Genomic DNA, 24,284 nt, shown 5'->3' with positions numbered 1-24,284 from the left:
GAATGTAACGAATATTCATATATTACTGTGGTTTTATCCGTTTGGCTGTAATTCGTGTTCAAAGTTTAAAAAATGCTCAAAAAGGTTCCATAGAGACCACTGAAGATGGCGCCACTCGATTTTCAAATTTGCGTGGGTACGCTACCACACAGCGTCTTTGGTCCCCTGGTTTGAGCTCTGTCCTCTTTCTGATTTCTCAACTAAATCATTACTTAACAATACCTAATTATTCGAATATTGTTGTTTCCATCAATTGTCATTGCTTATCATCAATTAAACCCCAGTAATAATGACGAAATGAATTAAATGAATGAAAACGCCATCTAGTGGTATTCAATTGCTTTATTATTTTTTAAATTCAAAAAATAATTTAAAATTTAAATACTTCAGCGTCGAGCGGTATGTATAGGGGGAAATTGGGATGACGTTTCTGTGGGGGGGGGGGATGATCATCAATTCATCAAGAGTCTCAAGAAGAATAAAATTAATAATTATATTTTCTTTGCCATTAAAACCAAGTCCAGGTTCCATAGGTCTGTCGAAGAATCAATTTGTTCTGATCATATGTATATGTAGTGTAGCCTCGCTGTGTTTGTGTGTTTCTTTATAGTTTAGTTCCTAATGCGATCGTAAATAAGTTTGTACCGTGGATTTCCCCTCCAAGGATTGATAAAATAAAAAATAAATAATAACAAATCATGTCTATAAGGGTAAGGGAAACGAAAATAAATTAATGCTCTCTATCTACGCCTATTGGTTGTGTGGTGCAAATACTTCAAAAAAATAATTAAATAATAATAATAATAATTAGAATAATAACAGCTGTTAGCCGTTGTTTTTCTTCCCTTTGCCTTTCCCCATCATTTAAATTAACAATTAACAACGCTCTCGAATTAGGGACTAGTTTAGTACGATCTGATCGCTGGGGGAACGGTGGCGCACTCCTGCTGGTTCAAAGTTTCGTCGATGACGGGCCTATATTTAATGGTAACTTCACCGGTGGATGGATCCATGGTGGTCAGAGTGTGCTTCCTCCAGTGCTCCTCCATGGGCTTCCTGGTCTGTCCGTCCAACGGTTTGCTGTAGTCCAGCTCGTCGATTCTGTCCTTGAAGTCCTCCCTGGCGTGAGCGCCACGGGACTCTTTACGGTTCTCCGCTCCGACGATGGTCTGCATAGCGTTCAACATCAGGTTCTGCAATTCCAGTGTCTCCACCAGATCGGAGTTCCAGATCAAACTGCTGTCGTGGACCTTGACGTCCTTCAGTTCCTTGTAGCGCTGTTCCATCTTCTTGATGCCCTCCTGGAGGACGCTCGCAGTCCTGAAGACGGCAGCGTGCGCTTGCATCGTCTTCTGCATGTTCAATCTGAGAGCGGCGGTGGGGATGCTGCCGTTGGCGTAGCGAGCGCAATCCAGATTGGCGACGGAGAATTCACCGGCGTTCTAAAAATAAACACCACATCATTGAACAACGGAACGCCCGTTGATAACAAACGTACGCACTTGGCTCAGAGCACCGATCTTCTCTCCTGGCTTGTTCTCGGCGGCGATGGTCTTGGCGCAAGCTCTGCCGAAGACGACCAAATCCAAAAGCGAGTTGGCGCCGAGACGGTTGGCGCCGTGCACGCTCGAGGAAGCGGATTCGCCGCAGGCGTACAGTCCGGGAACGACTTTGTCTTGACCGTTCTCGTTGGTCAGCACTTGTCCCTTGTAGTTGGTCGGCACGCCGCCCATATTGTAGTGGACGGTCGGAAGTACGGGGATCGGTTCGCGGGTCACGTCGACGCCGGCGAAGATCATCGCCGTCTCCGAAATGCCAGGCAGACGCGAGTGCAACTGCTCCACTGGTAAATGATGCAGCTGCAGGAAGACGTGATCCTTTTCGGGTCCGCAACCGCGACCTACCAAATAAATAATTCAATTAACAATCTGTAAAATTATGAATAAAAATTTCGTTTTCGACACTTTACCTTCGCGGATTTCGATGGTCATACTGCGGGAAACGACGTCGCGTGATGCCAGATCCTTGGCTACGGGGGCGTAACGCTCCATGAACCTTTCACCTTGCGAGTTGATCAGGTAGCCACCCTCGCCGCGGCAACCTTCCGTGATCAAACAGCCGGCACCGTAAATGCCAGTCGGATGGAATTGAACGAATTCCAAATCCTGGTTCTGGAGACCGGCGCGGCTCACCATGGCAGTACCATCACCGGTGCAGGTGTGGGCGGACGTGCAGGAGAAGTAGGCGCGACCGTAACCGCCCGTCGCCAATACCTAACGAAAACACAGACATCATTAATCGATCGAATATTATATGGAATCGATTAGTAAATTACAGTATTCTTGCTTCTGAATCTGTGGATGCTACCATCCTCGAGGTTCATGGCGATAACGCCTCGGCACTCTCCGTTCTCCATCAGCAAATCCATGGCAAAGTACTCGATGAAGTAATTGCAGTCGTAGCGAAGCGATTGTCCGTACAAGGTATGCAACAGACTGTGCCCGGTCCTGTCCGCTACGCAGCAGCATCTGTGAGCTTGTCCGCCCTTGCCGAACTTCAAAGATTGACCTCCGAAGGCCCTCTGATAGATTTTACCGTCTTGCGTACGCGAGAACGGCATTCCGTTGTTCTCCAGCTCGATGACAGCCTTCGGCGCCTCCCTCGTCATGTAATGGATGGCATCCTGATCGCCCAGCCAATCGGATCCCTTCACCGTATCGTACATATGCCACTGCCAATTGTCTTCCTCCATGTTGCCTGCAATTGCATTGCATTTCGTTACATCCTCCAAATACAATAAACTTGAAAAACAAACTCACCTAAAGCAGCGTTGATACCACCTTGAGCTGCTACGGTGTGAGATCTGGTCGGAAACAGTTTCGTAATGACAGCAGTCTTAAATCCCTCGGCGACAAGTCCAAAGGCGGCCCTGAGTCCAGCGCCTCCAGCTCCGACGACCACAGCATCATAGTCGTGATCGATAACCGGATACGATGATGACATGCTGGTGTTAACTTTAGCATCTTTACGGTTGACTGAGATGTGCAGGGCTTTCGATAGGGCTGGCCTGCTCAGTCCAACCTGCCAAGAAAAAAAACAAAAAGTTTCCAAATCAATCAATCATTACGTAACGCGAACGATTCTCGTAATCGAATGCTTTATGTGAATCGAAGCAGAATTCAAGTTTAATTAATACTAAACCTTAAAAACCTTTAATTCGTTATATATATTCTGTTATGTAATGAACTTTGTTTTAAGGTTAACAACCGTTGCACAGGTGAGAGAGAGGTATTCAGTTACCTTCGTGGAAGCTGCGAGGAGGTTCGCCGTTTTCAGGATCGCACTCATTGTTACTTCCAGCAGTCGTTCTTAAAACTTAAATACTTAAATTATTATTTTTTTGTTACTGTTTTCCTTTTTTTTTTTCGTAGATTATAATTTCGACAGGAGTCGCGACTGCGACCAAACTGACAGCCGATATAGACAATACGTTGTGCGTGGATGTGCGCGGGGTCGAATACACTCGGAATTCAGACACGTGACACGCAATTTCAGCTAATTTTTTTTTTTACAATTACAATTGATTACACCTATCTGATTACATGATATTTTCCAAAGTCGCCGTAGCATTCAAATTGGAAAATTGCACTTGCGCAACTATCTTCGCATTAAACCGTTAATTGCATAATGTTTGCGATTTTTCCCAATGAATTTGCAATTTTGTGGCACGATTGAATAATCAATACACATACATATTGATGAAACATTTTAACGCGTAATTGTACAAACCGCGATTAATTTCTCTAATAACATGAATTTAACATTTAAAAAAAATGCATTCTATAAACAAGTAATGATAATAGCATAATTTAACTTAATTATGTAATAATTACTTAAGTGTTATTACGCAAATTGAAATCAGGGTGCCTCCTGCACAGGATAGGGCAAAAACTAGTCCTTTTATTTTGAGTTGGTATTATCTGCTAGCCTATATGTTCAGAGAGAAGAAGATTTTTTTTTAGTGATTTTTAGAGCGAATCGGTTGAACTCGAGACGTTCGGAACCACTCGGAACTATTTCAAATGTTTACTTCCGTTTGTTTCACGATTACAAAACTTTTTCAAGTTATCCGTGATTATACGTAAGTTTGTTTTATTTCGCCCATTTTTGTTTCGCTATTGTCAAGAACACAAGCAAGTAAGTAACATTTCTATAATTCTTTTTATATGTATATGTATGGTCTAAGAACAATTTAATTAATATAGTTGTGCATTAGAATGGTTTATAGTTGTTGCGTCCAATGTTGTAAAACTAAAAGCGGCGACAATATAAATATATATATATATATAGTTTTATACTTAACGAATTTCTTTTTCTAGTTCTCCCTAAAGACGAATTTATTAACAAGCAACTGACGGTCCACTGATTGAAATAAGTTAACCAGAGAGGTAAGTTTGGTTGCATACCATAATAGCAGGAAGTGAGTTATGTTTGAAAATGATAGTGCTGATATCTGTTATCGTATTGTGATTTACAATTTGTTTTTGTTTTATTGTCAAGGGAGATTTGAGTAAACAAATGATGGTAAATGTAAGCAGTTGAAAGTTGCGCTTCAAGATACGCCACTGGGTGGAGTGAGTTTGTTTTGAATTCAAAACTGCGGAATGTCATTGGTAATCATCAAGAAGTATGTAAAGTGCTATTTATTAACCTCAATCTTTACTTGTAGATAACGAGAAGTTCGGGTTGTTGTGAATCGTGAAGATGTTGGCCAAAGGTTTGCAGCTGACATTGGCGATAATAAAGCCGCACGTCGTGTGTCAGCCGGTCGCGCTGCAGGATATCCGGCGGATGATATTGGCGGCCGATTTCAAAGTGGTGCGCTCGGAGAGGAAGAGGTTATCACTGCCGGACGCGGAACGATTCTACTCGGAACACGAGGGCAAGTTCTTCTACAACCGACTGACCACCTTCATGACTAGGTACGTCTTTTATAAGATAGTCGTAACGATAATTCATTGAGCGTTCTTTTGAAGCGGTCCCATCGACCTGTACATTCTGGCGAGACGGGATGGGATCAAGGAGTGGAGGAAGCTGATGGGTCCGACGAAGGTCTTCCGCACGCAGTTCTTCGAGCCGGAAACGATCCGGGGCAAATTCGGCCTGTCGGATACGAGGAACGCAACGCACGGTTCCGGTATGCAACCGCGACATGCACGCGCGCTCATCGTGTAACATACGTTCGTGATGCTTACAGATTCGGACGAGAGCGCGAAAAAGGAGATCGGGTTGTTCTTTCCGCGTTTCGACTTCGAGGGATGGCACAGAGATGAGGAGATCCATTATAGGGACGAGGCCAACTTGATTTTGGATGAGGAGGAATTCGTTCACACGATAGCAGATAATAATAACGCATAGTCTACGCCACCTGTTTCCAATGGTAAAGTGCTGGTAGATAGATGGATTTTGGGGATTTTCCACTGCGCGCAGGGTATATTTTTTTGTTGCTTTGTTGGGGGGGGAGATTCCACCGCATCGATTGCTGGAAAACTACCTGCTATTCCATGGAAAAGTACCCCGAAATCCTCGTAGGGCATTTAAGAGAATCCTGTTTTTATTTCTCTCTCTCTCTCTCTTACACACTAATTCTAACTTTCTATTTCAAAAGTCAACGTTTCATTTGTTGAGGTATAAAAAGAAATTACCTGCAGTTGTTAGCCGTAATGGTCTCATTTATATTTAGATAAGCCGGTGCAAGTAAAACAATGCACACAACATTTTTACACAGCTATTTTTAGCATTTCGCGCGAGAGAACAAAAAAAAATACATAGAAAATACAACAACTTGTGTATGCGAACAATAATGTAGCAAAAATAGATGCGTTGATTGGCGCAAATGTTTGCCCAATTATAGCACTCGTTATGTAATGTAACGTACGGCAACTAGCTAATAACAAATAAACAGACGAAAAAAAAAGTACACCATTATCTCAGCGTGTTCCAAACAAATCGCGCATTCGATGTGTACATTATTGTTATTATATTGCAGGCATGGAGTAAAGTATTAAATTAAGCATTTTTTTTTGCTCTTCTCCCCCCGCAAACACATTTATCACGACAACACTTCCAATCTCGATGGGTCGGTCGGTCGTCCATCCATCAATCATCGGCCTCTCCTTGTTTTTCCAAACAATGAATATCTTGGTGGCGTGACAAAACCAGAGTTTCTTATCCGGCATGAATCTTGAGCAGCTCATGGATTTTCGTCTCCTTTTTTCTTTTTGCACGGTCAGCATCTCATCTCCTATTCCCACCTCCCCTCAAAAACTCCTCTCTTTCCCTTCGTTAATCATCATCATTTGATGTGCAACATAATTAACAAACTTTAAACAAATATCAACAAAGAATTGAAACAATAGAAATTAGGAGCTTGCTTGCTTGATTGGTATACGTAACAAATAAATTGAACGGATGTCTTCGATGTGTGTCAATGGAAATTCGGGCTTCGATTGTTATTCGATGGACGGGATCATCAACACACTATAAATTTATAATTGCAGCAATACCCATCGTTATGCATTATGGATTCGAACAGGTAGCAGCGGAGATTCCGAGTTTCATCATATTATTATCATTCGAATACGGAAACGTATTGCGATTACAAATTTAATTTCTTTCCATAATCGAGAAACGGTTATATGCAAATGATATTTATTTGTAAATATTGTCCCGATCCGACTAGATTGATTAGAAAACTGGATGGACGAGGAGATGGATCCGGTGAGTAATTATACAACCTGCTTCTTTATCCTCGTAGTTAAAATTCGAGTTTTCTAATCGTCTAATCATCCGGTTATCTAATTTCACTTTTAATTGACTTTTTAGATGTTGATTGCTGGACTACCGGATTTATCACCGCCACTTTCTTCGTAAACAGGAATATTGTATGTCATCGATAATTAACTTCGAACAAAGCAGTTTCCAGGTTTCCAATTTTCCTATCTAAATATCTGATTTAGTTATTGAAATACAACTGTTGTTGTTATTCAAATTTAATTAATTATCTTTTACTTTGATTACTCAATTGTTATTGTATTGTAACTAAGCAACCAAGCAAGTATAAATATCTGCGAGGGTGCCATGCATCTGAACGTCAATGAAAACGTCAGAAATGATTGGTGGCAGTCGCAGGTACAAAACAAGTTGTTGTCAAAATAAGCGTCAGGTGGATGCGGGCCCACAGAAATGCACAATGGGTCAGGTGTCCCATATGGTGGTGACTCATGTGGTAACTGCAGGTGCGAAAAAATTGCATCGCTCTCGGTTTTCTTCATTTTACTTTTTTTGATAATTGTTACGAATTGCGACTCTTGAAATAATTATGACAATTAAAGGGACGACAAAAACAACAAGTGCATCCATGGTGATGATGATGATGATTCGAATTTGTTTATTTTATTTCGTAACTTGTACGTCAGGTGGAGTTTATCTCATTTACTTATTGATGATAGATATTCTTTATCCGGATACACTTCTGTAACATGTTTGCTTGTTTGTTTGATTATTTTTTGAGCAAAACGTGCGCCGATGATGCAACAACATCAGCTCAAATTTGTTTTGTCAAAGCCTCCTTAATCTGCTCATCATCATCATCATGTTTACGAGGCGTTGCTAGGGAGTTAAAATAAATGAAAAACATTGCATAATTACAATGTTTGGTGTTGTTTCACATGTCGACAGAGAGAGAGAGAGAGAGAGAGAGCAAGCAGAAAAAAGAACGATAATTAAAGTTTTCTCATCTGGCTTGAACTAATTGTGAGCAGCACATGTGGTGTTCGCCGTTTTGTTGCATTCGCGTATTCCTCCTTCCTTCGTCTTCGTCTATATAAATATTGGCGATACGGTGGGCTCTCGAACCGAACGCTAAAAATACATGCACGATCCAGGGGGGGACAAAAACCTCCCTCGCCCTCTGTTCCCATCAAAAACCCCGACATCATGTAACCCTCCCACGGGGATTCCCCCCCATTCAAACAAAAAAAAAACATAAAAAATCTAGATTTTAAAGCCACCCTCGAAAAGAGTAATTAGGAGCAGTGCAATCGATCGTGTGAGTGCAGCAGCAGCAGCAGCAGCAGAAGCACAGCACTCTCTCACCTAAAATATTCGGTGGCGGGAGGGGGTCGACTAATTAGCTTTTGACATTCGTCGTCACGTGCATGCAATCCGTCACATGATTGCAACAACTGCAATTACCTGCTCACGAATCGCAGTGGCATCATTGCATTAAACAAATGAAGTTGCAAAATTTTGTTTTAATATTTTAAACTTCACTTCAAACTTCAATTATGTATATATATTTCACTTAAATCGAATTTAATTAAAGAATAAAACGATTATGCAAGTAAACGATACGTCTGACTCACATTATGTTCGCACAAATTAAAAAAGTCAATTTTAAGTATAAAGATCAAAATTGAAAATACATACAATATTGTTCATTACTTCTTTAACTTTTTGTGCTCAATTTTCGCGGGAAGGTCACGTCCGCAAAGTGAATTATAATTATACACGAGGCAAATAGTAATGATAATCGAGAGAGAGAAAGAATACGCGCGGCAATGTCATAAATTATTTAGCGTGTTTTCGAGCGAGCGAGCATGTACAAAAAGAAAAAAATCTGGTCGGAAAGCCTTTGTGGTGCTAATGAAAACAGATCGCCACTGTAACTAGTTGTTTATATTTCATTTATTTCAGTTTTCGTTTCGTAGCAACAAAAAACGACTTATTGCTGATCTGCATCAATCAATTGTTTCTTACTGCGTGTTGCATAAGCAGGCCTTGAAACGAAACAATTTTGTATCGTTTAATAATTAATCAATCACTTCTTCTGTGATATTTGCAAACAAAAAAGAACAATTTGTAAAATTTACGAGTGCGATGTTATTATGGGTTATATTTATACATATTACGTGATTACCAATTATCACGTTGCTTTGTAGCGTTCGCATTTAGAATAAAGGACTTTTGTCGAACGGTTAATTGTAGCTTATTAATTAACTAATTGCATTGTATTGTCATCAAATTTGATTAGACCGTGTGCGATTTGACGTCTCTGTTGTCAAGCTGACAAATGTCAGCGAAGGTTGTTGCCAAGTTACGCAACTCAATCGATACAATTAGTTTCATCCACTCTCTCTCTCTCTCACTTTTTTTTTACCTCTCTACCTTCTGTCAATGAACTGTCACAACCAACTATTGATTGATTGCTTATGACAGTTCAATTCAACTGTCACAACCAATTTTGATTGATTCGCTTCAATCCCACTGTATCATAACCAACTATCGATTGATTGCTTATGACAGTTCAATTCAACTGTCATAACCAACTATTGATTGATTGCTTATGACAGTTCAAATCAACTGTCATAACCAACTATTGTTTGATTGCTTATGACAGTTCAATTCAACTGTCATAACCAACTATTGATTGATTGCATATGACAGTTCAAATCAACTGTCAAAACCAACTATTGATTGATCATCGAAATTGAAAGACGAGTCAAAACTCAAGAACTGAGCGATTTATTAAGGAATATGGGAAATTGGCGGAGGCGCCGGGTCAGAAATACAAGTAAATTTTTATTATTGTTTTTTTTATTTTTATTATTTTTAAAAATGCTTTTTTTTTTCATTTTCAATATAATCTTTTTTTTCATATATATATATATGTTTACATATAAAAAAAGGTATTATTAGAATTGTTGCACAGAATATCTGCACTATCACACATTAGGCAAAAATACAAAATCTACAAACTAGAATATTATATTATATATAATCTATACAATAAAAAAAGAGAACTTAATAGTTATAAGTATATACCTTTTATCATAGTAATTATTAAACTTTTTTTTTTTCTTTCTCGTTTGTTTTCGTTTTCTCCTTTGTATTCTTCCTTAAAAAAAAGGCATATAAATGCCGAGATAGCCTCTCTTCTCTTATAATTATTCATCTCTATAAATATATATATATTTTATATGTATATAATATGTAGTTTTTTTTTTGTTTTTAATTATTATTATTATTATTTGTTTTGTTTAATACGAGCTAATAACACAAGAACTATCATCTTAATTTTTTTTTGTTTATACACATCGGTTCCGTTATCAAAAAAGAAGAAAAGAAATGCAAACGCAACAATGAATCGTCATCATCGAGCGTTCGACTTCTTCTTCCATCGATCGATATTAATTTTTCGTACAATATATAAATTCACAAGTTTACTTAAATCCATATCAACATTACTTAACTCTCACTTCTTTACATATTCACATTCAATCTTGAGATCAGATCGTGGAAAGAAAAACAAACAAAAAAAAATATAGAAAGAAAAATGATTACAGTGTACACGCACAAAAATACAGACGAGAGAGAGAGAGAGTTCTGGACGCTTTTGTTTTATCGAAGAAGCGAATAGAGTCGGCGTAGGCAAAAAACAAAAAATACTGATTTTCAAGAAAATGAAACAAAATAATAACAATAACAACAGCAACAAAAGAAACACGTAAATTGAAGACTCCGCCCAACGCCAGCATTTGTTTCTGTCAAACAAACTCTTTTGGACAGGGGTCGAGATTTGCCACAGCCAACTCTTTTCCTTCATCTTCTTTGTAACACCAATTTTTTTTTTGTTTTTCTTCCTCACACTTAGCTTACTTCCTAAGTTTACAAATATAAACAAAAAAAAATGTTTCTTCCTTTCAGCAAAATCCCCCTCGACACGATTCTCGTGTATCCAACAATCATCATCAATATTTTTTTCTTTTTGTTTTGCACTCCCTTCCGTTTTCTATATTTTTTTTCTTTTTTTTTTAAACTAATATCACAACGTAAAAACTAAGTATAATTATTATTATTATTTTTGTATCAATTATATTCATTTTTTTTGTGTATATATAATAATATATATATATATAGTTTTTTAAAACTTTTTTTTTCTCTCTATCATCTTAAAAAAAATAATCACAACTCCCACCCAATCTACTCACAAGGGGGGCAATCAAAACAATTGAAATCAAGTCCCACCGCCCACTTAGACTTGCTTTAAAATATTTCAAATACTGATTTACGAAGAAGTAAATGTAAACGCGTGTAATTCAAAATGTGAGATTGAACGACTTTTATAAATAAACGTAAAATTCCAGGAGAAAAAAATATAAAAAAATGAAATTTAACGCCCCCAAATATTGCCGATAAAAAAAAATACAGAAATGGGGGTTTTTTTTTTGTTTTAGAAAATACGAATTATTGCCAAAAAAAAATTATAAATCACTACCGAAAATCACACTTATTATATCAATTTTTTTTTTGTTGTTTCATTACTTTTCTACGCTTAAATTTATATAATATGTATATATATCTATATAATGTATATATAAATCTCTGTTTTTTTTTTATCAATTTTTTTTTCCAATAATTTTCTTTTCACGTTTCTATCACGATTCGCTTCTATATATATATAAAAAAAAAAACAAACATCATCCACCACATTCAACGTACACATACACGCGCCACGAGAAACAAAAAAAAAACATTCTAACCGTTAATAGACGAAGATTTCCAACAAATATATATATAATATATATGCGATAAAATAAATAACACGTTAATAAAGAGACGATGAAGTTATCAGTTTGCATTCAAACGCGGGTGATATGATATGGTTCTTTTGATGCAATAAGTATTACTAATTTGAACGAAAAATGAAGTTTTCACGATTAATTTTTGTTTTGTTATAAATATATATATATGGGTGTGTGTGTGTAATATATATATAAGATAGATCAGTCTTTGATGAACTTACTGTTAGAGCGTTTTCAAAACTTAAATTTAAATTTTTTTTTTGAAAGAAACCGCTAAGTAGTAGGTTATTATTTTCTTTCTTTTTCCCTTTCGCGACTCTCTTTGTAGTGTAGTAGATAGTACGTGGAGTCGTGTGGTCTGCGCCTATACGATGACGGCGTCTCCTGCATTTCTCCTTCTTTTTCTTCTTACACACTCTTCGAGGAAAAGGTTACGTCGAAGATGCCCCGCTCTTATTCGACGTAAGAGCGGTACAGCTTGTTCTTTACCAGCTTGTAATCGGTGTCGATCATCACAGTGCCTCCCCTCGTTATCTTTCTGCAAAAAACAATAAGAAACAACTCGTTAATATCATCTTATTATATTAATTCGGTTGCGAAAGATTCGGACTTACTTTAAAAATTGGGGTAGGAAAGAGTTCCAGCCGGCGGTGGACTGCTTCAGCAGGAGCGTGATCTCGAACGTGGACGCCGTCGAACGATCGAACTTGACTGTTCCCAACGACACCCCATTGTTGTTGTTATTGTTGTTGTTGTTGGACGATTTGTTGTCTTCGCCCTTGAAGTGCAGGTAGAGGGTGCAGCCGCGGATGCCGCACGGTTCCTGCTCCGCCTCCTCGAGGATATCCCTGGATATCCTCTGCAGAAGACCGAAGGGCAGCAGCACCTCTCCAGAGTTGAAGTGGTTCCTCTTCGCGAACTTCAGTTCTTCTTCGAGTCGATCGGCCAAGTCGTTGACGGCCTTCGTGCACTCGCTTTCGCATGCGAACGGATAAGAGTCGTAACTCCACGCGCATTCTGCAACAAACATACAACAAAAAAAAAATTAAATAAACGAAAATTAACAAACAAAAAAATATATAATTATATTCAAAGTAGAGACTTCCTGATTTTCGTAATCTGAAGCGGCGATAATGGCTGTAATCGTTTCGAAATCTGCTCTAGTTTAATCAATAAAATAAAAGCGCCTTCAATTGCGAAAACCATTATTTTTTTCCCATCATTATCATTATTATTTCGTAGATAATAGAACAAAAAAAATCTTTTGTTTTCGTGCCTAGATTGTAGCCCACTCGAAAACTCATTTATTTTAATTAATTTAATCAAATCGTTATCTAATTCGTTGGAAAAATTAATAATTGAAAAGATTTTAATAATAATAATTCTTCAAACTTGTTGGAACAAGTTTGAAAAAGGGGATCGAGTCGATGGAAATCGGAGGATTTTTCCCCCGAATTGGAACAAAGGAGTTTCGTGAAGATGAGCATTTCTTTGTATCGAAGGGGGCTCTTCCATCAAACGTCAAACCACCACTAGTTTGCGAAGGTCGTTAGAGGGGAAAAGTTTCACGAAGGGGTGAAGAGGGAGTTATGAATCCAGTTTTTTTTTCTTTCTTTCTTTCATCTATTACTTGTCTTCTTTATTATTTATTTTTTTTCGTTTTGTTTGTTAGTTAGCTCTCTTCCTTTAAGTCGCCGGTAATTGCAAAAAGGAAAGCGAATTAATTGAGAAACTGAGTGAAATTGGCTCTCAACTGTATGTATGTGTGTACGATTGTGTGTGTGTGTGTGCGCGCTTCTAGCTGTGGCTGCTGTTGCCAAGCGCTCCGAGGAGGTCACTCGAGGTCAGAGCGACCAATAGAAAGCCGGCCGGTAGGGAACTACAGCTGATTCGCTCTGACACACTAATAGAACCGAGAACGTCGAGCAAAACGAAAGAAGGATAAAAGAAATCCAGATAGGCTGCTGCAGGATGAGGACCAAGAAGAAGAAATGCAAAAAAAAAAAGAAAGAGGAAACGTCGTCCTCCAGGAAGACTTCCTGGATTTCGAAAATTTGCTCTTGCTTAATTTTAATTTTTTTTTTGTTTCAAGGAAAATTAAGGGATGATTTTTTCGTCGATTCTTACCTTCTTGATTGTTGTAATCAACGTTGGCCAAGGATAAAACCTCCATTTCTGTCGTGTTGTTTTTTGAGGGTGATCACTTAAAAATTATATCACAAATGGGGAGAACAAAGCCGGCAGAGCTCTTCTCCTTCCAGCACAGGATTCACTGGCAACTGTTAAGCAACTGTTTGGTAATCAGCTGTGCTTCGCTTATATACCCTCATATCCCCCACTCCAACGACGCCGGGCCCGAACCTCGCTTCGGCCGTCTCCGTCTCCAATGTGGCTACGTGATCTCCGACACACTGTATGTACATATATATATGTATATATGTATAAGTATGTATGTACAAAACTCTTTATACACGGGAACACATTTTATAATAAATATCACAATTTAATTCTTTGTTCCTTACCGAAGGAAACACCGAGGACCAGAAGGTCTTCCTCTTGCACTCTCAACCGAATCACCGTCACCATTTGACAACCTCTTTTATCTTTGTTTTTTAAATTTATTTCCATAGCCGAGTGCGATAACAACAACTACAACGACAAAAAAAAAACTCCCCCAACCCCCAGGTGCGATTAACGAGTTGCCACCCCACGAAACTAAAAAAAAAACTAAATAAATTACATCATCACGCGAACTTGTTGCGGCTCTCTTCCCTTCTCACCTAACCCACTGCGATCAAACATGCACCATCGAACTTCTTAAATCCACACGAAAAAATCAATCAATTAATAAATCACTGTTAAGTAGTCGAACTGCATCGGTTTTGCTTTAAGGTTAAACCGAAGGTTACTCTTGTAAGCTCCAATTAACCGTAATTTCATTGCCAATCACTTCACAGTCACATAAGACAAATGAAAATCGATGTGATCCATCAATTGTTTACGCAATATTCGTTGATTGTTAATCATGTTTAGAAACAAATGAAAACCTAATTGTACAAAAAAAATTCAAACTGACATTTAGAATCTAACCAAAAAAAACAAACTGACAAGTCTGAACCAATCAAATGTTCCAGATTTTTCCTATTAAGTAACCCTTTTCATCATCATCATCATCAATTGTTTTCAAATTCACAGAGTAATTGATAAAAATATATATATTAAAATGACGTTTAAAATGTAATCGAAAAACGAACTGTCAGAGAGACAAGTCTGAACGAATCGAACGTTCCAGAAGGTTCCAGAAAAATGTAACAAATTTCTTTTTTTCGAATCGAATTAAACAAATGATATTGAGAGAGAAAAACAATGAAATCGACGCACCAAAAACAATTTAATAAAATTCAATTGACGTTTAAAAGAAAAACTGACAAGTCTGAACCAATCAAATGTTCCTTTTCATCACCATCATCAATTGTTTTCAAATCCAAAGAGTAATTGATGAAAATATATATAAATGTATATGATATTTAAATTATTCAACTGACGTTTCAAATCTGACGTTTCAACTGTCAGAAATGATAAGTTTGAACCAATCGAACGTTCCAGAATGAAAAAAAAAACAAACAAAACTGATAAGTCTGAACCGATCAAATGAATGTTCCAATTTTTTTTCAGAAACATTAATTAACCCTTTTCATATTCAATTGTTTCGCATATTCAAAGAGTAATTGATACAAAAATTTAAAAATCTAATCGAAAAACGAACTGTCAAATCGAATGTTCTAAGAGAAAACAAAATCGATTTTCGAATTGAATCGAATTTATAATCTGTCTCTACTGAATAGAACTTTCCAGATTTTGTGCTTCATTTATTTCATTTCTTTTTGTAATTCCATTTGGAGATTTTATAATGTTACATTAGATTTATGGGATAAGTTATTATTATTTTTTGTTGTTGTTAACTTTGGTTTAATTATGTATTGGATATATATATATATATAACCGGTAGTTAGTTTAGTTTAGAGGTGGTGATGGAAATACCGGTGTGGTGCGCACACGAACACGGGGGGGAAATCGATTGAGGATGGATGTGCCGGTTTTCCTTTGTTCGGAAAGCAAGCAAAGCACACGCGTTTTGGATGGAGGTACGCATGGAAACGCATGCCAAAAGGAAATTCGGGCCGTCCGTCCAATACAGTTCCCATTATTATTATTAGAAGAGACGAGTCTGTACAAGTTTGAGCCTAGTCGAGACCTGCTTGCTCGCCTCTCGCACTCGATTGCAGTAGCAGTAGCCAGCCAAACCGATCTAGAAAGTTCTAGAAGATGAAGAAAGAAAGATAAAAAAGGAAGTTGTATATAATACAAGAGACTGGTAGAGGGAGGCGGAGGCTCGGCTCAAGCAAATATTGGTCTGAACTGGATGGAACAGAAATAAAGAAAGACGACGACGACGATGACGAAGAAGTGAACAGAAGAAGGATAGAATAATATGCATGCACTAACTAATCTCGCAAGGTAGAGCAGACTTAATCATCGTCGCCCGTACCTGATGATTAATGAAATCTCTTCGGACGACAACGAACAAAGCAATAACAACAACAACAACAAAAAATGGAAGTGCAATTTAGAAATTTCCACTTTCGCTGAAAATCATTAATAATTGATCTGCTGCTCCAATTCTGTTCAAATTATATTAATGTAGATGCATTAACCAAAATTACAAAGAAAAACTGACACATCTGTCACACGACAACTGACTGTCAGACAAGTCAGAACGCGTACGATCTGACAAAAAACTTTCTAAAAATTATTCTATAAGAACAATGGAAATTTACCTAAAATTCACAGAATCAAGTTATTAAATAATATTACACAATGATTTTTATTACTAACACATTGCAGACACATTCAAATCGGCAAGTGACGTTTAAAAGTCAATGACGTATCAGCTGATCTGTCAAACCATTCGTAACGTTCTAGATCATTCCAATAAATTGCACATGATTTCAATTCTTTACGAAACGATTTATCTCTTTATTATATTTAAAACTAATTGTGAAAATCGTTATTCAAGTCTGAACTTGCTTATTTAATCATATGTATTTCTTTTATAACAATATCGAAACTGTTTAATAAATTGCAAACACATTTAAAACGACAAGTGACGTTTAAATGTCAATCACATATCAGCTGATCTGTCAAATAAAGCATAAAATGATCTCCTTTTCTTTTACGAAACAATTTATGTAATTATTATATTTGAAAGTAATCGTGAAAATTGTCATTCAAGTCTTAAATCATACTTAATTTTTGATAATCGTTCATTTCACACTCAAATCAATCAAATCGGCAAGTGACGTTTAAAAGTCAATGACGTATCAATGACATTCATAACCTGACAAGTGACGTTTAAATATCAATCACGTATCAGCTGATCTGTCAAATAAAGCATAAAATGATCTCCTTTTCTTTTACGAAACAATTTATGTATTTAATATATTTCAAACTAATCGTGAAAATTGTCATTCAAGTCTTAAATCGTATTTATTTTTTGATAATAATTCATTTCAGAAATCGAAACTATTTAAATAGATTGCAAACACATTCAAATCGGCAAGTGACGTTTAAAAGTCAATGACGTGTCAGCTGATTTGTCAAACCATTAATAATCTGACAAGTGACGTTTAAATGTTAATCACGTATCAGCTGATCTGTCAAATAAAGCATAAAATTATCTTCTTTTCCTTTACGAAACAATTTATGTATTTAATATATTTGAAAGTAATCCTGAAAGTTGTCATTCAAGTCTTAAATCATACTTAATTTTTGATAATAATTCATTTCAGATGTATCGAAATAGATTGCAAACACATTCAAATCGGCAGGTGACGTTTATCTGTCAAATAATAAACCACAACGTTCTACGATTATTCCAACGAATTGAAAATTTGAATAATCGAAATGCTTTCTGCAAACTAAATGTAATATAAAAGTGTATAAGTTTACAAGAAATTATCACTGTACGAAGAATTTGGACAAAACCTATTGAAAATAATGCACACCCGACCATTCTTCACCTGGATTTTTCTGCCCCCGATCGTGAACCGTTTGAAAGCGGACCCAAAAAAATCTTTACGTAAAAATTTCACTAGAAAAAAAAAACTTAATAATCTACGGCATTGTAAATTCAATGTTTTAATTTTCTTGAATCCTTTCGTAATGACGTAAATTTAATCAATTCTTAAAAATTCACACATTAACTCAACGATTTGTTAACTTTATTACATAATAATCATCCGTCATAAACAATTGACTTAATCGAATCATTAGGTCACTCGATCTTTTTTCTTGAATGAATAATGTCAAATTGAATGAAGCTCACTTGATACTTTTTGTGTGTGTGTATGACCACAGACACCGCATGATTTGAGTGTTTTTTTTTGTTGTGTGAATAATTGGGCGAGAGCAGTTTACAATTAAAAACGTATTAGTCGCTTGCTCGTATGGAACTTTCCGCGGTGTTTCGTCGAAAATTATAGGTTCGCCTCACAATGGTTCAATTTAGTTGGGGAATCAAAAAAAAAAAAGAGAATAAAATCGTGACGGACGAAACGTTTCGTAATAAATAATAAAGAGATTTCATGTAAAGTTCGATATAAAGAGACGACTTCCTCTGTTCCCTAATTAATAGAGTGCATTAGGATGAACTTTAGGATATATCAAATCCGTACTTTCACTACAATTCACAAACTGTAGAGAACTAACGGTTTCGTTCGATCAATGAATATTCAAAGAAGTGTGCCGAAATTATCATATTTCGGACTTATCAATGGACAAGTTTAAACAGAACAAGCAACAATAACACGTGTTTCATCAGAGCAGGCGAATATTTAAATGATGCAACAGTTCTCTTGGAAATTGATTTTTTTTTGTTTGTTTGTTGGATTCATTTATTATCAACTCGAATTAATTTCATTTCATTTTTATCGATTGCATCAGACGATTTATCACGTAGGCTTTCCCAGACGAGAGAAACAAAAAAAAAAAGAAGAAGACTACTAGATTATTTGGTTTGGTGCGTTTAGACAGAATGATGCAATTGTCAGATAATCTATTCAATGTTGCGGCTTTGACTCAACGGATTCGCTATAATCAGTACGCGTTTTCCAAGAAACTCGAGAGTTTTTTTTTTAAATTATTATTACCGATTGCATCAGACGTCTTATCTAGATGCTCCACAAAACTATCGGATTATACTTATATCTTAATTCGTCGTTTTCAGCCAATTTTTTTCTGACAATTTACAACAGAATTGTGTGTTTTTGTTTTTTCTGTTAATTGACTAAAATTATTTGTTTTAAAAAGCTTTGATTTCGTTGATTGCATCAGCCAACTAGATATTTTGGATTTATAATATTTATAAACATTCTTTTCTTACATTCGAGTCAACAACAAAAAAAAAATTCTTACGATGTATTCATTTGTTGTTTTTTTTTGTTTTCACTCGCCGATTGCATCAGCCAACTTATCGTCAGCCAGACGTACGGAAAACTATCTGATTAGCATAGATTGCGAGCCACTTCATTCCGTCTGAACCGGGAGAATTTTAATTAATTCTCTCACAATTAAAACAGTCTAAATTGAATCTAAAAATATAGTAATAATACGAACACATTTCGTTTGACACATCTGTCAAAAATTTAGTATGATTTAAGACTTGAACGTCAATTTTCACGATTAATTTCAAATATATTAAATAGAGAAATTGTTTCGTAAAAGAAAATGAGATAATTCTATGCTTTATTTGACAGATCAGCTGTTACGTGATTGACATTTAAACGTCACTTGTCAAGTTTTGAATGTCATTGATACGTCATTGACTTTTAAACGTCACTTGCCGATTTGAATGTGATCGCAATCTATTTAAACGGAAATCTATCTGATTAGCATAGATTGCGAGCCACTTCATTCCGTCTGAACCGGGAGAATTTTAATTAATTTCATTTTTTTTCTCTCTTACACAATTAAAACAGTTTAAATTGAATCTAATAATAGTAATAATACAAACACATCGTCAACGTGACACATTTGACACATCTGTCAACGTGACAGATGTGTCAAACGAAATGCCAAAGATAATTGAACCCGTGTTATATATTTAGCATCAATTTAATTATTTATTTTGAAGATGCAATCGAATTGGAGAGAAACGAAAAAGAGAGCAAATCCTACAGCTACGTGTGTCTGTACACGTACAAAAGGAACACGACAACTTACAAACACACATAAAAAAAAAATGAAATCTGTTGGGCCGAGTGGAAAATTTTCTGGGCCCTTTTTATCTGCTTGTAAACTGAAACTGGAAGCGAACCGCAGCGTCTTTTCATTTTTTTTTTTAAACCACATCACGTATTCATTTAACGATCTGTTTCGTTTAACGAACTCAAGTTTAATTCTTCATAAAAATAATATTATGTCAATGTTTTCAAACTATTCGAAACTGAAATAAATCAACTAGACAAATGAACTTTTTGTCTTTTGTTTCCGAAACAGAAGCTTCTTCGATTTTCCGCGATGCGATTAGTGTTCGAAAGTGGATTTTAATTGCGAGGTGGAAAGTTTACAAAAGAAATCAATCCGGGCCTTTTTTTCTTCTTTTGATTTATAATTTAATTTCGTTCTTCTTTACGATTTCGAGACTGACGAATCGATAAAACACGTCGGAGGCAGTGAGTTTAGGCGAATGAAAGAAGTACAGAAAAGTAAAAGAAAGCCAATATATGCCAATATAAAAGTTGCATTTTTACGATCCGTTTTAAATAAATCTCCATACAAATTAGGTTTGCCGATAAACTTTACGATCGGATTAATTAAATGAAGGAGAGCTTTCAGAGAGGAAAATGAAGAGAGATAAGCCGAGAGATGCTGACGCAATCCCCGCAAAACAAAACCTTGGGAACGGTGAAAATTCGGATGATGCAACATCTACCGAAATTCGTGCTGTGTGGTGTTAGATGTTCGGATGATGCAATGCGCTCACAGATTTTCATGTTTCTTCTATTCGTAAAGAAAGAGACTTCGGAAATTTCCATGATCGGAAACACGACGCTCCGAATACGATACGTTTTTTTTTTTTTTATTATTTTAATGAAGGTGGCTTTTGTAAACGTATCAATCGATGGATTTAGGTTACGTTTTGCGACCGGTAACGATTCAATTTTGTTTTTTTTTCTAATAACTTAAGTGGAAAATGTCGAAGGTGGAGTGATTATGTCCTGAAATACTAATAACAATGATAAAAAAAAAAGTGAAAAGAGAAAACAAAAGAAAACCAACAAGGGGAGTATCGTATGCATTAGCGACGCTCAAATTTGACAGCCACAATGGGGTTAGTTGGATTTAATACCTAATGGAAGACGCGTTGTTGCGTTCGCCGTGCGGATCGATTCGAGCCTGATTAACATCGACGACAAGCTTTTCGTCTTCATCCATCCATCTATTGCCCTCAGCAAATTTAATTCAATCAAATCGATTGCGTAATTGCGCATGATGCAAACGGAGATCAGCGCATCGACGTTTCTGTCTGTCAAATTCAATTGACATAACTCAATTCTAATCAATATATATAACACACCTGTTGTCATAGTAACATGTCAATATCTTAAAACGTCTATTAATGTCTTACATTAAACGTCACTTTGACGGTTTCACGTTAATGAAGAATTGACCTATGACAATTTATTATCATATAGGAATAATACTATAACATAAATAAAGTGCACTGAATGTGGATTGAATTGATTCTTCAAATAAATGATATGTGAGTCGTTCTATTAACGATGCAAATAATGACTTAGACTGGTGACGTTTCACGTTACCAAATACTATTTTCTTTCTGGACGATTTAGATTAGTAATGAATGAGCGATTGTGTTTCCAATAATAGTGGAAACTTGTTGATGCACTCAAATCATAATATTGATGTGCGTGAATCGTCCCATTGATAACAATTATTTATTAACGTCACTTTGACGTTTCTATTATGATTTCTACTCATAATTCCATTGAGAAACAAAAAAAAATTAAATTTAGGAACGTCAGTTTGGATATGATTGACTCATGATTATATTTCATTTAGAATTTGTATATTTCACATACCAAGATGAATATGCTAATTGCATTAACTAATTTAGGTGTAAACGTCACTTTGACATTTCTATTATGATAGACTCATGATTTTATCTTAAGATACAAATATTTCATAGAGAAACAATAATTTTGAATGAATAATAGTTGTTTTTATTTTCTTCGAATATAGAAATAATACTACAAATTGTTTATTGGACATATCAAACAGAGATGTAGACGTCACTTTGACGTTTCTTTGCAATTGTTTTGCGATTGTGATGCAATCATTGTGTGACGTTAAGATAATGCGAGAGCGATCGAATTACGCTAATCGTGGATAATTACGTACTGCTAATGATTAGTGTTAAATGCGACGATAAAATTAGTTGGAATCGGATGAACAGATGTCACGGAAATCCATAAATCAAAATAGATTAAAAGAAAATAAAACAATAGTTGTACGTCAATATCCGAATGCATATGCACATCGATATTGTTGCTAAGAAACATAAATAAATAAATAAACAATATTTTATTATCTACGTGGAAATGAATTGTCAAAACCGATGAGTGTGTTCTAGTTTTTTTTTTGCGTTATGTAACCTAACCTAACCTAAACATAGATATTGTTGCTCTCAATGTCAAAACCGATGGGTTATCTACGTGGAAATGAACTGTCATTGTCAAAACCGATAGGCGTGTTCTAGTTTTCTTTTGCGTTATGTAATCTAACCTAACCTGAACATAGATATTGTTGCTGTCAGTGTCAAAACCGATGGGTGTGTTCTAGTTTCTTTTGCGTTATGTAATCTAACCTAACCTAAGCATCGATATTGTTGCTAAGAAACGAATAAATAAATTAACGTTACTTTATTATCTACGTGGAAATGAACTGTCAGTGTCAAAACCGATGGGTTCTAGTTCTAGTTTTTTTTTTGCGTTATGTAATCTAACCTAACCTAAGCATCGATATTGTTGCTAAGAAACGAATAAATAAATAAACATTATTTTGTTATCTACGTGAAAATGAACTGTCAGTCAATCAAAATCTGTGGGTCTGTTACACTTTTCGTGTGTGTTGAAGAATGATGAAGAGGTATATTTTGTAGCGATTTATGGGTCTATTGATTTTGCTTCTTTTGATGTGCTGGTGCTGTTGGTCTTCTTTTGGTTCCTTCAGCTCCCGTCAATCGAAAATTCAGATCTCCCTGCTCGCATATATATATATATATAGATATACAGTTTATGTGTATGAACACGTTTCCGAGTTGCGTTTAGGCTTTTTATTTATACTTTTTTTTATGTGCTCGTCGAAGTGGGGTAGGATCAGAAGGGAAAGCGAGGTGGTTTTTTTCCTTTCCCGTGTAGAAGGGTGTCCGTATTCTCTGCGTCCCTAAGGGCCCGAATCGAAAAGCTCCCTATTCTCTTTGTTTGTGCGTATGGATTTCAATGAAGTCTTCTCTCTCCCTTTCGTTTCGTTGTCCTGCGGTCTGTTTTGCAAAATGCGAAATTTACACTGAGCGAATCCCTTGAATTGGGCTGAAGGATGAGGATGAGGATGAGGATGAGAGAGAATCAAGGAAAAGAAGATGCAAATTAAATTGTCGCCCAGAAACGAGGAATTCCGCAAATCCCCGGCATCCCCGGAGGACCCTTTTGTATTCACATCAATGACCCAACATTCAATTCGATCCAATTAAACACACAATAAATCTGTTTCCCCAGAAGTCGCTCGTCTTGCGGCGCGGCGCGACGTTAAGGTTTTATCGACGAATTTATTGGCACGTTTCGAACATAAAACACGATTTCATCAATCTCCTCGATTATTATTATTATTTTCCCCAAAAACTCGCTAACATTAGAGTATATTTCATCATCTTTCCAACCAAATAACACTAAATAATTAGTTTGCGTTTCGTCAGGTAAATTTTGTCCAATTAGATTAATTTCGCCTTGGCATTGATGCATTCTAAAAAGAAAGTAATCTGTTTATTTGATGGCATTGAACATAATAAATCTATTTTTTTTCGTTTCAATAATTAACGCGATAAAAACGCTTCTGTCACTTTCGCATCGCAAACAAGTGTCAAAATTAAATTTCATTACCATGGAAACTATTAAAACAATTAATTTCTACGTTAAATCAAACGACATCCTTTGTTACTATGGAAACGTAACAGTTATTATTAGTTTAATTAAGCGGCAATCAGATGGCTGTTCGGATGTCAATTGCTACGGTAATTACGTAAAATTCATTAAAATTTGCGATGAGTCTAAATTTTAGTCTTATCGTTTATAAATAAATAAATATCAGAAATGTTTGTGCAAGGTCGTAAAATGAAACTTTTGGTATTTATTATCTGTTATGTGGCCAAATGTAAATTGAAAAAAAAAGTTCATAGATGTAAATAAAAAAAATAATTAACAATTTTTTTTGGATTAACTTTGAAATTTGCTAATAATTATAAAGAAATGCAAAAATTTCGTATCAAACAAGTGTCGAAGACAA

General features: G+C 36.1%; 3 protein-coding genes across 3 annotated transcripts; 1 reads left to right on the top strand and 2 right to left on the bottom strand.

The window, feature by feature from the left end:
- Positions 1-479: 479 nt before the first annotated feature.
- LOC108560967 (succinate dehydrogenase [ubiquinone] flavoprotein subunit, mitochondrial) lies at positions 480-3,607 on the bottom strand. Its single transcript, XM_017918708.1, has 6 exons — positions 3,301-3,607; positions 2,820-3,081; positions 2,336-2,757; positions 1,970-2,273; positions 1,503-1,900; positions 480-1,442 (listed from the first exon to the last, which is right to left on the bottom strand). The coding sequence occupies exons 1-6, from the start codon at positions 3,346-3,348 to the stop codon at positions 906-908; spliced, it is 1,971 nt and encodes a 656-aa protein (XP_017774197.1). The 5' UTR covers positions 3,349-3,607; the 3' UTR covers positions 480-905.
- An 822-nt stretch (positions 3,608-4,429) lies between these two features.
- LOC108560968 (nucleoside diphosphate kinase 6) lies at positions 4,430-6,073 on the top strand. The gene is made up of 5 exons (XM_017918709.1): positions 4,430-4,448; positions 4,561-4,673; positions 4,730-4,982; positions 5,037-5,197; positions 5,258-6,073. Exons 3-5 carry the CDS (start codon positions 4,765-4,767, stop codon positions 5,416-5,418), a joined length of 540 nt encoding a protein of 179 aa, XP_017774198.1. The 5' UTR covers positions 4,430-4,448; positions 4,561-4,673; positions 4,730-4,764; the 3' UTR covers positions 5,419-6,073.
- Positions 6,074-11,936: 5,863 nt separating this feature from the next.
- On the bottom strand, positions 11,937-13,948 carry LOC108560969 (protein charybde-like). Its single transcript, XM_017918710.1, has 3 exons — positions 13,773-13,948; positions 12,260-12,662; positions 11,937-12,183 (listed from the first exon to the last, which is right to left on the bottom strand). Exons 1-3 carry the CDS (start codon positions 13,816-13,818, stop codon positions 12,099-12,101), a joined length of 534 nt encoding a protein of 177 aa, XP_017774199.1. The 5' UTR covers positions 13,819-13,948; the 3' UTR covers positions 11,937-12,098.
- Positions 13,949-24,284: the final 10,336 nt, after the last annotated feature.

This window comes from Nicrophorus vespilloides, unplaced genomic scaffold, assembly GCF_001412225.1.
Source record: "Nicrophorus vespilloides isolate i.1.1-1 unplaced genomic scaffold, Nicve_v1.0, whole genome shotgun sequence".
Classification (NCBI taxonomy): domain Eukaryota; kingdom Metazoa; phylum Arthropoda; class Insecta; order Coleoptera; family Silphidae; genus Nicrophorus; species Nicrophorus vespilloides.
The sequence above is the reverse complement of the archived record's forward strand: the minus strand, read 5'-3'. Positions and strand labels throughout refer to the sequence as shown.

Coding starts and splice junctions, on each gene's coding strand:
- LOC108560967 (XM_017918708.1), bottom strand. CDS start 3,348: ATGAGTGCGATCCTGAAAACGGCGAACCTCCTCGCAGCTTCCACGAAG. Junction 2,758..2,819: donor TGGTATCAACGCTGCTTTAG/GTGAGTTTGTTT, acceptor ATGCAATTGCAG/GCAACATGGAGGAAGACAAT. Junction 1,901..1,969: donor GACCATCGAAATCCGCGAAG/GTAAAGTGTCGA, acceptor TTTATTTGGTAG/GTCGCGGTTGCGGACCCGAA.
- LOC108560968 (XM_017918709.1), top strand. CDS start 4,765: ATGTTGGCCAAAGGTTTGCAGCTGACATTGGCGATAATAAAGCCGCAC. Junction 4,983..5,036: donor CTGACCACCTTCATGACTAG/GTACGTCTTTTA, acceptor GTTCTTTTGAAG/CGGTCCCATCGACCTGTACA. Junction 5,198..5,257: donor GAACGCAACGCACGGTTCCG/GTATGCAACCGC, acceptor TGATGCTTACAG/ATTCGGACGAGAGCGCGAAA.
- LOC108560969 (XM_017918710.1), bottom strand. CDS start 13,818: ATGGAGGTTTTATCCTTGGCCAACGTTGATTACAACAATCAAGAAG. Junction 12,663..13,772: donor TGATTACAACAATCAAGAAG/GTAAGAATCGAC, acceptor TGTTTGTTGCAG/AATGCGCGTGGAGTTACGAC. Junction 12,184..12,259: donor TTCCTACCCCAATTTTTAAA/GTAAGTCCGAAT, acceptor TGTTTTTTGCAG/AAAGATAACGAGGGGAGGCA.